This window comes from Pristis pectinata, chromosome 22, assembly GCF_009764475.1.
Source record: "Pristis pectinata isolate sPriPec2 chromosome 22, sPriPec2.1.pri, whole genome shotgun sequence".
Classification (NCBI taxonomy): Eukaryota; Metazoa; Chordata; class Chondrichthyes; order Rhinopristiformes; family Pristidae; genus Pristis; species Pristis pectinata.
The window spans coordinates 16,000,684-16,014,859 of record NC_067426.1 but is presented as its reverse complement, the minus strand read 5'-3'; the positions used below and the strand labels follow the sequence as shown (position 1 = coordinate 16,014,859).

The window sequence follows — 14,176 nt, the reverse complement described above, 5'->3', positions numbered from 1 at the left end:
GTTTCTCCAGAGTAACTCAGGGATCCCAGCAAAATTGAACTTTGCCATTGGACAACATGGAGTCCAGCAATGACGTTGCTGACCAGTTTGGAAGTACTGTATGCCTTAGTGGGCTTAAAGTTGGATAAGCCCCCAGGATTTATCCCAGCCTGCTTTGGGAGGACAGCAAATATGGTCCCTCTTTTCAAGAAAGGTAGTGGGGAAAATCCTGGTAACTATAGACCTGTGATGGAGAAGATACTGGAAAAAATTCTGAGAAAGATAATTGATCACTTGGAAAGGCAGGGACTAATCGGAGACAGCCAACATGGGTTTGTCGAGGACAGATCCTGTCTAATCAATTAGATTGAATTCTTTGAAGAGGTAACAAAGTATCAATGAGGGGCAAAGCAGTAGATGTAATTTGCATGGACTTCAAGGCTTTTGAAAAGGTACCACATGGGAGACTGGTTCGAAAAGTTGACCTAGTCCATGGGATCCAGGGCAAGTTGGCAAATTGGATCCAAAATGGCTTGGCAATAGGATACAGGATGATGGTAGAGGGCTATTGGTGTCCCACAAGGATTGCAGCTGGGACTCTGGCTGTTTGTAATATACCTGATTGACTTGGATGTAGATGTGGAAGGCATGATCAGTAAATTTGCAGATGGCACAAAGATCGATGATAGTGTGGAAGGTAGTATTAGGCAATGGCAAGTGTGGTTTAGATACGTTACACTGCAGGAAACCTTTCCCTATATCAGAAGTAGATGAAACTAGAGGACAGAGATTTAGGGCAAGAGGGAAGAGATTCAGAGGGTATACAAGGGGGACCTTCATCCAGAGAGTGATAAGTACCTGGAATCACAGCCTGAGAGAGTGGCTGAAGCTGGGTTCCTAAGAACATTTTAAGAAGTATCCAGATGAGCACTTGAATCACTTGGACATAGAAGGTTATGAACCAAGCGCTGGGAAATGGAATAATACGGAAGGGTGCCCACCAGTCGACATGGATGAGTTGGGCTGATTGGCCTGTTTCCAGGCTGTATGATTCTGATTTGCAGCGCATATGTGTAAATTTTGCACTGTCAGTGGCTGAATGCCAAAAACAGTACACCCCAATATTAAAATAGTATATAATCTGAAACTAAACTTGGATGGCACCTTATAGTATACATGCAGTACAATTTGAATATGGAGGACTTAGTGCAAACAGTTATTTACAATGATAATTCCACAGCTGAGAGATGATAACTCCCTGAAAGATCACATTGGCTGGGGCTTTTATATCCTCAGAGATTGAGGTGTATTGATAAAACTCTTCAAGGTAATGGGGATTGATTAGATCAACTTGGAGGAAATATTTTAACTTGAGGAATCAAACCAAGATTTATAATATAAGATGGTCTTGTTAAATCCGATAAGAGTTTCAGAAGGAACCTTTTTACCCAATTAGTGGAAGCAATGAGGCAAATTAAGTGAATGTACTCGAGGGTAGGCTTGGTAAGCCCACAGGGGAGAAAGAAATAGATGGGAATGAGATAAAGAAAACTTATTTGAAGCATAAACGCTAGCATAGGTTAATTGGACTGAATGATTTTTTTCTGTGATGTAGACTTGATGTAACTTCATTTGTACCTCAAGCTCAACAAAGTCAGTATTGTCTTGCTAATGACACACCAGGATAGTTAGTGACTCCAATTCTGAAATACATTAATGGCATTTTTTTTTGAAAAGGCAGATTACATTTTACTCTGTGCTACTCTTAAACATTGCTAAGTGTGATTAGTTTCAGTCATTTTTCCAAATACATTCATGGCAAAATTCTAAAGCTTTAGCATTTAACTTTGTTCTGTAGTGGAAATACGGTCTAAATTAATTTTTACTGAAACACATTTTTGCATTGACTATTATTTACCTCATTGCCTGGTAGATGGTTTTCTGTTTTAAAGTGTTGTTCTTAAAGGGGTATCCTAATCTTGACCAAATCTGTGTGGTGCTTGCAGATTTAATATTTGAATTTTTAAATCATTTGTTTTGGAGTTCATTTGCATATGTCGTAAATTAACAAACTTTAAAACAAAAGCCTCTTTATAAATGAACAAATCTTCATAGAACCAAACAGTCAGGGAGCTGTTTTGTGCACGAATAGCAAGTGTGGTCAGTGTTTTCTTACAGCTTGATATGCATATCTCCACAGCAGCTTATTAGTTTACCATTTCTTAATTTACAATGTTAATGACCACACATTTTATAGCCCTATTTAGCAAATATAGGCATGCAAGTAAATACCTGATGACTGCAAATAAATTCTCAGAGCAAAGACAGACAGGTTTCAATAATTCCACAAATTGTACCTGAGCAATTTATGGATCAGTTTTTTGAAAAAATAACATTAAATAGCGTTTAAATATTTCACTTTAAATGAAACATATAAAAGTTTATATCAATTGGCAGTAAAAATTTTGGCACAATTATAATGGATTGAATAGCTTCCCTCTCCTATTGACAGTGTAAAGCTGAACATATCCTCCACTGGTTTTCAGTAAAAAAAATTACTAGCTTTCTTGTCGTATTCTGGAAACTATTGTGTTTTCAGGAATCCATTTAATTGTCTTATGAGCCCATGTATACTATCCAGTGCAATAGCCTGTTTTGATGATGCAACAAATTGTCAGGCAGAAAGTTGTGCCCAACTTTTTATTCCTAACCAAAATTTTTAATTGGATCCTTGATCACAGACAACTATTTGCTTGGATCAAATTAGTTATGTCCCATAATTATGAAACTTTGTTTTGTTTCAGGCATCTTTTTAAAGAATGCAATCCTAATTTCTGAAACTTCTTTAAATTTGTATTTCCTTAGCATGAAATTCTGTGTGAAAACAGCCTGTTAATCAATTTTAACCTGGTTGGTATGTCACTCCTATACTCTGATGCTATCCATTCATAATTTTGTGGGTGGTAATAGTGAACTCAGATCAGATGTAGGCTTGTGTATTATAAGTATTGAAGAATCATGGGGTGATGTGATTTCTGAAACCAACTGAAACTGTGTTTTGTTCCAGAACAGATTGTGATTCTTCCTAGTGGTTGTCACTCGTGTACTTTCCTGGGATGAATGTGTTTAGGGGAACCAAGTGCTCAGATGAGAGAGGTTCACATTTAGGCACTTCGAGAATTTATTACTATTTTCCAAAGGCACTTCCTGGAAAGTATTGGGTGTGTAAATACCTAAGATTGGTTCAGCTGGTATGTGATGTCATCCAGAGTTGGCAAGTTTGCCAACATCTCTCTCAGCTCATTTGCTAAAGAGGCTTTGATTACCTCAAGGCTCAATTACTGCAATACTCTCCTATAGTCTATAAACTTGAGCTCATCACAAACTTGCCATATTCTACCCCTTTCTATCTTGTTCACACATCACTCCTTTCTGTTTTATGATATTTGCTTCCAATCTTGAAATCTCACTTTAAAACTTGTGTGTTTTCAGATTGTTCTTTGATATCACCAAACCCATTTCTATAGCATTCACCAGAACTCCAGTTCTGATCTATGGAAGTTATTTTCATTAGTGACTGAGCCCTCAGCTGATCAAGCTCGGCTTTCAAATCCCCTCCCCAATCCATTCCCCAAAATCTATCTCTCTTTGTTACCCGTGTAATATTTCTTCTGATTTAGCCATTTATATTTCATAGTACTGCTCTCAAGAACTTAAGTTGAAGGCCATTTTCCAATTGTGTTGCTGCTAGCTTGTTTGTATGCACTAGAATAACTAACCAGTAAGTCTTTCTCAAAGCATTGATGCGTAGAAAACTAACAGTGGTGATGAGAAACCCCACCTTGGACATTCATTTGAAAAGAGACTGACATGGAAGTATTGGGGAGGTGTTGAGATGAGGAGGAAATATTTATTTACCGGTTGTCTTTGGGTACCTATGTAATAGTTGTCAGTGTGTGATGTTTGTCCTGTAACTGGAATAAATAGATGTCTTGAGCACAGATACCACGTCTTCCCTTTGTTATTGGAATTCAGATGGGCTCATGATGAGCATGTGCAATCATCAATTGAGGAATGTGGGGGAAGCATATTTTTTTACAAGCATGGCTGTTATTCTCACGGTTTTATAATTTGCTGTCAGTATCATCAAATGTGATATGGTCAATTTTAAGTGTATGATGAGTAATACTGAACTATTGGCAGTTTTGCTTGATTTTTAAGCTATTATGATCTTTGTGATGCACTCCCCAAAAGACCCTGCTCAGTACTTTTAAGTTGTTATTTATTGTTAACCCATTTCCATTGATTCACTTTCCTCAAAATATTGAGTCCTGATGGGGAATGGTGCGATACTGGTATTTCTCCAGGACCTTAAATATTAGTTTAATTTTGGATGAACATGATTGATCTTCCCAAGGTCCATTCCAGCAGGGAAGTCATTGACTAAAGAGCTGTTGCAGAGAATCATGGTCATAATTTTCATCCATTCTCTTCATTAATTTACCAGAAACCTGCTTGAATGCCATTTTTGTAAAAATGTAGTTAATATTTGTGCAGGCCGTCTGAGTCTATTTTGTTCCTATCCAGTTTTGATAATTCTGTGTTTTTGGTAAAAGCTGGACAGAATAATTAATAAATTTCATATTGGAACTTAAATGCGTTCTGAAATTAGTCTAAATTTCTAGATTATTGGTTAATCCTAAATTTTGATTTAAAATGTTCAAATAGGGGTACTGTTACCTTGTCACTTAATGATTAAGAAATGAAAACTTCTATTCCCTGCAAGTGCTGGTACCTAGAAAGTGCCAGTGGCAACTAGGCAGTAACTCTGTGCCAAAAATCATTGGTTTTACATTGCAACATTGATCACAACTACAAGAAATAGGAGAGGACTTACTGCTGAAATCTTGAACTTTGCTCTGCTCTTGTGGCTATCTTGTAGATTTTGCAGTTTAGTTCCAGCTTGGCAGTGGTATTCTTCCCCCACCCACCTTTCCCCAGGGTGTTGGTAATAAATGATCTTGTGATCTTAGTGAAATTTTGGGAATGGATGTTAGTTTTTGTGTTGGAAATGACAGTTATTTGATATTCACATAGCATATGTTACTGCTGTTAGTATGGGAACATAGAGATTTTTCCCAGATGTAATTCTGTGCATTTTAGTTAGTAAACTAGTAAACAATCTTGTCTTGCAGAGCTAAGTGAAGATGGATGAGCAATTTCAGCCAGTGATGATGTTGCTCTTCTGATGGTCAATAACATCATAGATTCCTCCTTATTGGAAGGACCATCATGTAGTTGCTGTTTCCATTCGGAAAATGCATTGCTTATTCCACATAATTCCATCTGTGCCTGCATTAATGTACTCCCTGAATGTTTGCAGTATGGTAGCCAAAAATATGTGGCTTGTTGCTAGCCTATTGAATATTGGTCCTTTTGTAGCATTAAAAATGTGGGATTAGGAGAGATGATCCCTACACTTGGTGTGTGTATATATAAATGTGGTTCATGTGAGTAGATCAATGTCTAATAATGTATTTTGGGAATGATGCTAGTGGTTTTAGCAGCAATGTCTTTTTAGCAAGAAAAATAGATTTTGTTTCTTGAACAGTGAGCATTTTACACCAGTTTCCTAATGGGGAAATGGCAGAGATTTAATGGTAGAGGAATTCTGTTTGTGTTGCCTGAATGGCTCTTGACCAATAAACTAAAAAGATTTGTGTTTCATGTATTTGATAATTGTACTTCCATATTTCATTTTTGAGAACCCAACAAAACCGTCTTGACCAATTCTCCTTGCAAGTTGGATACACTGTCTTCATCGCCCCCCCCCCCCCACTGCTGCCTTCCATATCGTCTATCGGCTGTGCACTTGTTCCCATATCAGGGTTGGGGACAGGGCAGAAGGTTGCCTTGTTTCTGCATGGACTTTAAAATAATTTTACAGATAAATGCAATGTTGCAAGAGTTGGATGTTATATGGCACATATTAACTTGGGAGAATGCCAGAAATCTGACTGATAAGTGGCATTAGTTTCCATATATAGTAAAAGCCTGATTATCCAGCACCCTTGGGTCTTTTGTAGTGCCAGACTTGCAGCTTTTTCAGGACTATTGACTGTTGCTCTTTTTAATATCCAAACAAATTTTAATTTACACTTTTGAAAACGTTGCACAGTGATAGACAAATGTTCCATTGAACCTGTTGAGTTTAAAGGGAGCAGGAAATATACGTGCACGTGCACTCTGGGCCCTTGCTTTGGCTGCAACCCCAATGGAGTTCCTAATCCCTGGTGGACTGGGGCCCAGTTTTGATGATTCCAACTGCACAGCTGACCTACAGTCTGGCCACACACCTTGCTCTCTGGTCTACAGCTTGCATTCCGGACCAATGAATGAGCCAGATGCCAGATTGTCAGGATTTCTGAACAGTTGGATGCTGGATTATCAGAGTTTTACTGTACTTAGTGTTGAACTTTGAACTGTGGTTTAACTTGGACTTACTGTGCTATAGACATGTAGTGACTTCATTCTTTCTACTTTGGCTCTCTCCCTGACTTTCTTGGCATCTTTCCTTTATACATCAGCTTCTTTCTGAAGTATTACCTGTAATATGAGCTGGTGATGGTTAGACTTGGTTGCTTGAACATGTGGCTGATTTCTGCTCAGTTGCGACCTGATCCTGTTCTCTGGGGGATGGAGCCCAGAGAATGTAATTGTATAGAATGTTATGCTTCAATTTGTACTATTCCTGCATGTGTCTGCACCAGCTGTTCACCTATGGTTTATCCTCCTAGCTCTATTGGAAAGCTAGTTGTATTTTTGAAATATTTGGGCTCAATGCTGCTGTACCCTTAATAATTCAAAGACTTCTGCTTTAATATGGTACACACTATTGTACAATCAGGTGGGTATGATGGCATTATGAGTCTCAGTATCTTTAAAAAGTAACCGCTTTAACAGTGAACACATGAGCACCCACTCGTATTCCATTCAATGAGGAATGGTGTATTTGTACACAGGGATGGAGGAGACAATTTTCAGTGTAATTTATTTCCTTGTATTCGCTCGTTTTCTCATATCTTTATCTATATACTTTGGGAAACAACTGTAACTGATAGAATTGAATGATTGTTTTACAGCCAAGGATAATCATTGGCTAATTTCTTTTTCAGCCAAATAGCCCTATGGACCAGATGGGGATGAAGAGACCTCAGCCTTATGGCGGCAGCAATAATCCATATGCACAGCAGGCACCTCCGCAACAAAGCGGACCTTACCCAGGACAACCGTATGGACCTCCAGCGCCTCAGCGCTATCCCGTGGGTGTGCAGGGCCGGACCCAAGGCACCATGGGGGGTGCGCTGCAGTACCCACAACAGGTAAGCAGTGATTGGAGATTCAATAAAATATGTACATGTTGATTATACTTGGTTGCTGTAGTCCACCATTGCATAGAGAGATCAAGCAAAATTCGTTGCGATAAGGCTTCCTGTCCAATGCAGAACTACTTCATCTCCTTCAGTTGTCTCTCTCCTCTTTAAATATTGTAGAATAATGGATCTCTGACATGTACAAGATCTCCTTCCTGTTTTGGAGGTACCTCATTCTATTTGCTAAATAAACTATTGCTAAAATGATTGAGATCAGTATTGATAATTGATGCAGAGAAGCCACTTCAGAATGAGGGAATGGCTTTGTGTACATAACCTCTACAAGGTGTAACCTCCATAAATTTAACATTTATTGTTGCTGCTTTTCTGCTTGTAATACTTTTTATTTGGAAACTCAGACTATGTCTGCAGCAGTCATGTGGCTGTGTATCTCCAGATTCCATGTTAAAGTCTGGCTGCCAATCTGCATAAACTTGGTATATTTAAGGGATTTTAAATTTGTACACTTCTCCATGACTGTTTGAATAGCTTTGGTAGATGTGTAATTGTATAGTAGCAATGTGCTGCTGGATGTAGTACTTAATATATAGATCTGCTAATTCCTTCCAAATTATTGAAGAGTTTGAGAACAGAAAAAGACATTGCTATTGTCATCTCTTTAACAAGCATTTGGGTGAGGTGCGTTTGGCTGTGAGCTATCCTGATTTTGGATTTTATTTTCCCAGAGTTTGTCTGCCAGGATTTCTCACTCCTGTTGGGTTTAAGGTGATATGTGTTGAGAATAACTTGGGTTGCTGGTGAGGAGAAACTTTGAAGAAACGTGATTCATTTAAATCTGTCCTTGTGCCCTTTTGGTTATTAACTTCCCAGTTGCATTGGAATTAAATAACTTGAGCTACCACTTGATTTCAGCGTCTGCATCTTCCCATCCACCACCACCCCCTTTCACATTTGGATTCTGGAGAACTTTGGCATTGCCTAAAATTCCACTCCTATTTGCTGGGAAAAGAGTTTCAATTTTTAAGAGCCAGTTTCTATTCTTCCTCACCCTATGGTCCTCTGAAACTTATCTTGTATGTGTACTGTTTAAAGCATTAAAGATCCATGAGTAGTCTCCAGTTTCTTGAATTCACTGTCTGGGCAGTGACTTGGGAGACAGGCCAGTGAATCAGTTCCATTGTTGACCATACTAATTTTTGTATATTACCCCTGTGCAAGTGGAAAAATATATCTGTGCAAGTAGAAAATGGGCTTGGATGTATTTACTGCTAATCTTATTCAAAGTAAGTTGAGACCAGTTCAAACTAGTTTCTGCCCTCAATATTTCCTGGCTCTATTTCGTTAGGGGTTTGAGGAGATTCGGTATGTCACCAAAGACTTGCAAATTTCTATAGATGTACAGTGGAGAGTATTCTGACTGGTTGCTTCATAGCCTGGTATGGACCCTCCAATGCACAGGATCACAAGAGGCTGCAGAGGGTTGTGGACTCAGCCAGCTCTATCATAGGCACAACCCTCCCCACCATAGAGGACATCTGCAATGCCTCAGGAAGGTGGCATCCATTGTTAAGGACCCTCACCATCTGGGCCATGCCCTCTTGTTACTATCATTAGAGGAGGTATGGGTGCCTGAAGACCCAAACTCAATGATTCAGGAACAGCTTCATCCCCTCTGCCATCAGATTTCTGAATGATTCGTGAATCCATGAACACTACCTCATTATTCCTTTTTATTGCACTATTTATTTATATTTTTAATTTATAGATTTTTATGACTTTGCACTGTACTGCTGCTGCAAAACAACAAATTTCATGTCATGTGTCAGTGATGATAAATCTGATTCTGAATGTCTTGGGATGTTGGCCATTTTATATTCATTAGCTTTCTTTTCTGGATTTTGCAGCGTAGTAGGCCTGTCAGAATCTTGCCCATATGCTAGTTGCCTGTAAAAGCACTCCATTCTGATATAGACCATTTAAGAACTATGTTGCAACATAGAGACAGGCCATAAGAATGGAAGAAGCAGAAGTAGAACCAGGGCAATTGGTCCCTCAAGCCTATTTTACAATTTAGCATGCTCACGGCTGAGCCAATTTTGTTCATGATACCACTTTCCTGCACTTTCTCCATACCCTTGGCATCTCTGGAGTTCTATGACTGCGTGTCATCAGCTCCCCAAGGTGGATAATTCTAAAGACCGTGTCCCTCTGAGAGAGAAATTCCTTCTCATCTGTCTTAAGTGGGAGACCACTTATTCTGAACCTTTGCCCCTCTGATTCTGGATACTCTCACTAGGGGAAGCATCCACTCAGCATCAGACAATTCCAGAATCCATCTGTGAAGGGAAGTAAGGTGGATGGGAACAGGTGGTGATGGAACATAATAAATCTTGTAATTTAGAACACATTGGCTGATACCCCTCTGATCTTGTATGTTTCTGTTTTTCTAAACAACAAAGATTTGGGCTCAATCATTCTTCCTTGGTCAATCCTTTCCTCTCGGGTATCATGTAGTGAACCTTCTCTGCACTCTTCTGACGCAAGTTATTTTTTTCCTTAAATGTGGAGCCCAAAACTGTATCCAGGTGCAGACTCATCATTGCCTTGTAAAGCAGCAACAAAATTTGCCTAAATTTTATACTCTCCTCCTTATAATAAAGGTCAATATTCCATTATTCTTCCCACTTTACATTTTATTTCAACACTTGTATTTCATGTACTAGGAGCATCAAATCTCATTGCACTGCATTTAATCATAATTTGTTTTTCATTCTCCCCTTTGGAGGTGGAAAACCTCGCATTTTCCCACATTGCTAACTTGCCCACACACTTAACCTATCCATATCCCTTTGCAGTCTCTTTGTGTGCTCCATACAACTTACTTACCCTGATCCAGCTATTTGATTGTGGGTCATTTTTAAAATATGACACTCCCATACCCTGGTAGGGCATTCGCTCCCACATCTTAAATTCATTGCTTCTATAATTGTCTGATTTAATCCTAACCTCCCTAAATTGTTGATTCAATTCTTCAGATGCTGAATTATTAGGATTTCTAAATGGTCGGATAGGGGATTATTAGAGTTTTATCATGGTGGAGCATTGATATCTGTGGCAGCCCACTAATTATTGAATGCCAATTCGTAAATGACCAACTTGTCCCTACTCTTTTCTGGTAGTTAGCCACACCTCTATCCATAGCAATATATTAACCCCAACACAGTTGCTCTTGCACAACAATCTTTTTATGTGGCATCTTATTGAATGTCCCCGGGAAATCCAAATGCAGTAAGACTCCAATAATCTGCTATCTGATTGGATGGAAATTCTGCTGGTTCTGCATCTGGCCCAAAATGTCTCTATTTCTCATTATTAATTACCCAGTCTCCTCATCTAGTGTACTAACATTTGCTTTAGCTACTCTCTTGTATATCTCTTGAACACCAACCAGAAAAATGCTCTGAAACCCCATCAGGACCTGGGGACTTATCAGCCTGTGGCTTCAATGTTTATTTAAAATATTTATCCACTTTTCTTTTAAAATTGACTCTACTTTGATCCCAGTGCAGTTTTGTCGGTGTTAATGCCAAAGCAAAAATACTGTGGATGTAGTAAAGCTGAAATAAAAACACAATTTTGGAAATACTCAGCTGGATCAGGGAAAATGACAAGTTTCAGGGTTCTGATGGGACTTCATTAGAGGATCTTAAATGGCAAGTAGGTTGGTTAATGCAGTAGTTTTAATTTTCCACAATTCTCTAGATTCAAGGAAGGTTCTGTTAAATTGGGAAATAGCAGATGTATTTCCTTAATTCAAAAAGGGAGACAGCGAGCAGAATGCAGCAGGCCAGTTAGCTTGACATTTGTCATTGATGTGTATAATTTTTGAAAAGTGTCAGTGCAGCTAAAGTCATTGAGGCTCCCGAGTATTGGTTTCATAAATAGGGAAGAACACTGTTTAAAGCAATGAACTTATGGAAAACAATGGGTGGTAAACATTGGAGAAGCACCAGGATAACTTTTAGAGTTAGGAAATTGTATCTCAAAATTTTCCTGATAACCTGAGAAGGTAACTTAGTGTAGGTTTGCAAAATTGCGAGTTTTAATAGATTGAGATGTGGTCAGGAGAGATTCCTTTTTACAAGGTGAAGTGCAGAATGGTTTTGCACAGGTAATAATTGATATAGAAAGCATCGCATATTTTGGAAAAAATTGGATAAAGAAAGACGCAAAACTCAAGATGATGCTGGATGGTGGGATTTGTTTTGGTTTCCTCTGAGAAGCCAGTACAGAAACTGTATTCCACAGATGTTGTGATTGCATAAAAAGTTTTTGAGCAATACGGCAATATGCAGTGTTGAACCACCTACTGAGATTGAATGTGCATCCAAAATATATATGAGAGACTGAAGAGGTACTTGTGGAAAAACAATAGGTTCACCAGCCAGTCACCACCTTATGCTGAGGATCTCCTATCGTCCCTGTACTTTGGGACTGGATGTTTGCCTGATTTGGGGTCTGGCTATGTTCAACTTGCTCCAAATGTCTGTTCATGAGCAACACTAAATGCTACTGTGGGAGTTAGCCCATGAATTCCATTGCATAGTAATTCTCTCTGCATTTGAATGGGGCCATTCAAGACCTATGTTTATAACATTAATTTTCTACCACTGTTCGGAACCTGTTTGCTCTGTGGCTAACTATGAAAAGACATACAAATGTAAGTTGTAATGACTAACAGCAGCACAGATTCTATAATTAAGAAAATCTTCTCTGCACACATTTGATGTCCGCAAAACCAACTGGAAAAAAGTTCTGGATAAATGCTATTTCACCAATTACGTAGGTGAGGAAATTCAAGTGAAGAATGCTATGTGCACTGACATCAGGTTGGATCTGTGGTGACTTCCAGGCTTTCACTTTCCCAAAGTTGTATTTTCAGCAAAGAAAACTACAAGATCCTAAAATTAGTTTCAAAATTAAAGTCAGTGATTGTCCTGTTGTGAATAATAGTGTTTTTAACATCAAGGTATGTTGAGTGGTTTGCAATATGGAATTCAAAACTTGTTTGTTCCATTGCATGCTGCTTGCAGAAGTGCACTTTCCATTCTCTATATTCTGTACTCAGATCAGAACAGCACTTTACCATATTCTGAAGGGAAATGTTTCTAATGCTTTTGGTCATTGAATTAATATCCATTTGTATTCCAAAAATCTACTGAAATCTAAGTTTTACATTTTGTTCATTTTCTACTTGTGAACTTTGGGGATCACTGTTCTGTGTACATTCTCTCTCTGCAGGTGCCTCCTTACAGCCAGCAGAGTGCAGGCAGTTACTGTCAGCAGGGCCAGACACCATACTACAACCAGCAACAGCCTTCGTACCCTCAACAACAACGGTTCCCACTACAGCAGGTATACTTTGAATGAGCCTTAAAAGTAAAGTCATTATTTTTCATTGAGCACAGCAGATAATATATTACCATTTATTCCTGCACTGTGATGTCCAAGTGACACATTGATGTGAGCTTGAAGCTCCAAAAGCTTGGTTTTGTAATGGGCTCAGTTGTGACATCAGTGCCCTTCTTTGCCAGTTATGAAATTGACAATCCTATAAAGGGTTTATGGTTACTGGTGCCTAATCAAATGTCTGCTCAGCTCTAGCAGTAGCGAGTAGTTAAGTCAAGATATGCTGAGTGGAAGAAACCAGTAGTTCAGAGCAGTACCTTATAGATTGTAGGTACATTTATCAAACTACCTGCAAAAGGAAGAATTCCTCATGCTGTTTCATGGTTTTTCTATTTTTCCCACCAATTTGTTGTGGTTACTGGGATATAGTTCCACAATCTTCAGCTTCCTCTCAGTTCTTGCTTGAACTGGGAGTGTTGGCAGACTATTTGTAGGGAGGTTTGTCTCAGTCGAGCAAAATTCTGCTTTCCTGGTATTCACTCTTGTGTGCTTCTCTTGATATCAATTCTGGGATCATACCACTCAAACTCTTTATTAACATTCAACTACTGCTGCTGTTTAGCTGTGCAGCTCAGGACCTCTCTGAGCTTCATTCACATACCAAGCCATCAAAAAAACACTTGCAAATGAAAAGTTTTGTTACAAGCTGCAAAATTAGCTTTTAGTTGAGAAAGCAGTGAAACAATCTTTATCCCTAACAATCGAGTGATTAATTAGTAAGATCAGATTAGGGCAGTTCTGGCCATTAATTCATAATTGTATTTCCTTTTATCCTAATAAAATTCTGATATTTACATGTTTTCTGCCTTTGTACTACAGCAGGATTTGTCTCAGGAAGCATTTGCCACTCAGGCTCCACAAGGGTTGACTTCCAACAAACCCAACCAGGACGAGCTGACCCTCATGCAGCAGGGGCGCCCATCTAGCCTGCCGGTGAGTGTCCTTCTAGTCCCCGTCTTGCACCTTCAGGGACATTCAATAGCTGCCAGTTGATTTAGTAGATCACTGCTGGAATAAATTTTTTTTTGGAGAAGGATGGGTATGATGTTGCTTTTTCTTTATGCTCACTCAAAAGTTACTGTAAAAGATGATTGCATTTGTTTGGAATATGACAGTTGGGTACTCAACAAGTGTTGGAATGTTGTGATTTCATTGTGTGTGCAATTTAAACCTCGTGGTTACGATTTGGCTCAGTGGTTCCACACTATAGGTTGTATGTTATGGCTTGGGGATCAAATGCAATAGAAAATAGGGATAATGTTGAAAGATCAGAAGGAATAGACAGCCTGTTCTGATGATTGAATATTTAAAAGTGGGAGGATCATATAAAGCTT

General features: G+C 38.8%; 1 protein-coding gene across 1 annotated transcript in view; it reads left to right on the top strand.

The window, feature by feature from the left end:
• Nucleotides 1–14,176, top strand: part of LOC127581681 (AT-rich interactive domain-containing protein 1A-like) — a 101,384-nt gene that overhangs the window by 19,136 nt on the left and 68,072 nt on the right. The window contains exons 2-4 of the mRNA XM_052036295.1: nucleotides 7,155–7,361; nucleotides 12,675–12,788; nucleotides 13,662–13,775. Of these exons, the coding sequence (XP_051892255.1) occupies nucleotides 7,155–7,361; nucleotides 12,675–12,788; nucleotides 13,662–13,775 (435 nt within the window). The remainder of the gene's footprint in view (nucleotides 1–7,154; nucleotides 7,362–12,674; nucleotides 12,789–13,661; nucleotides 13,776–14,176) is intronic.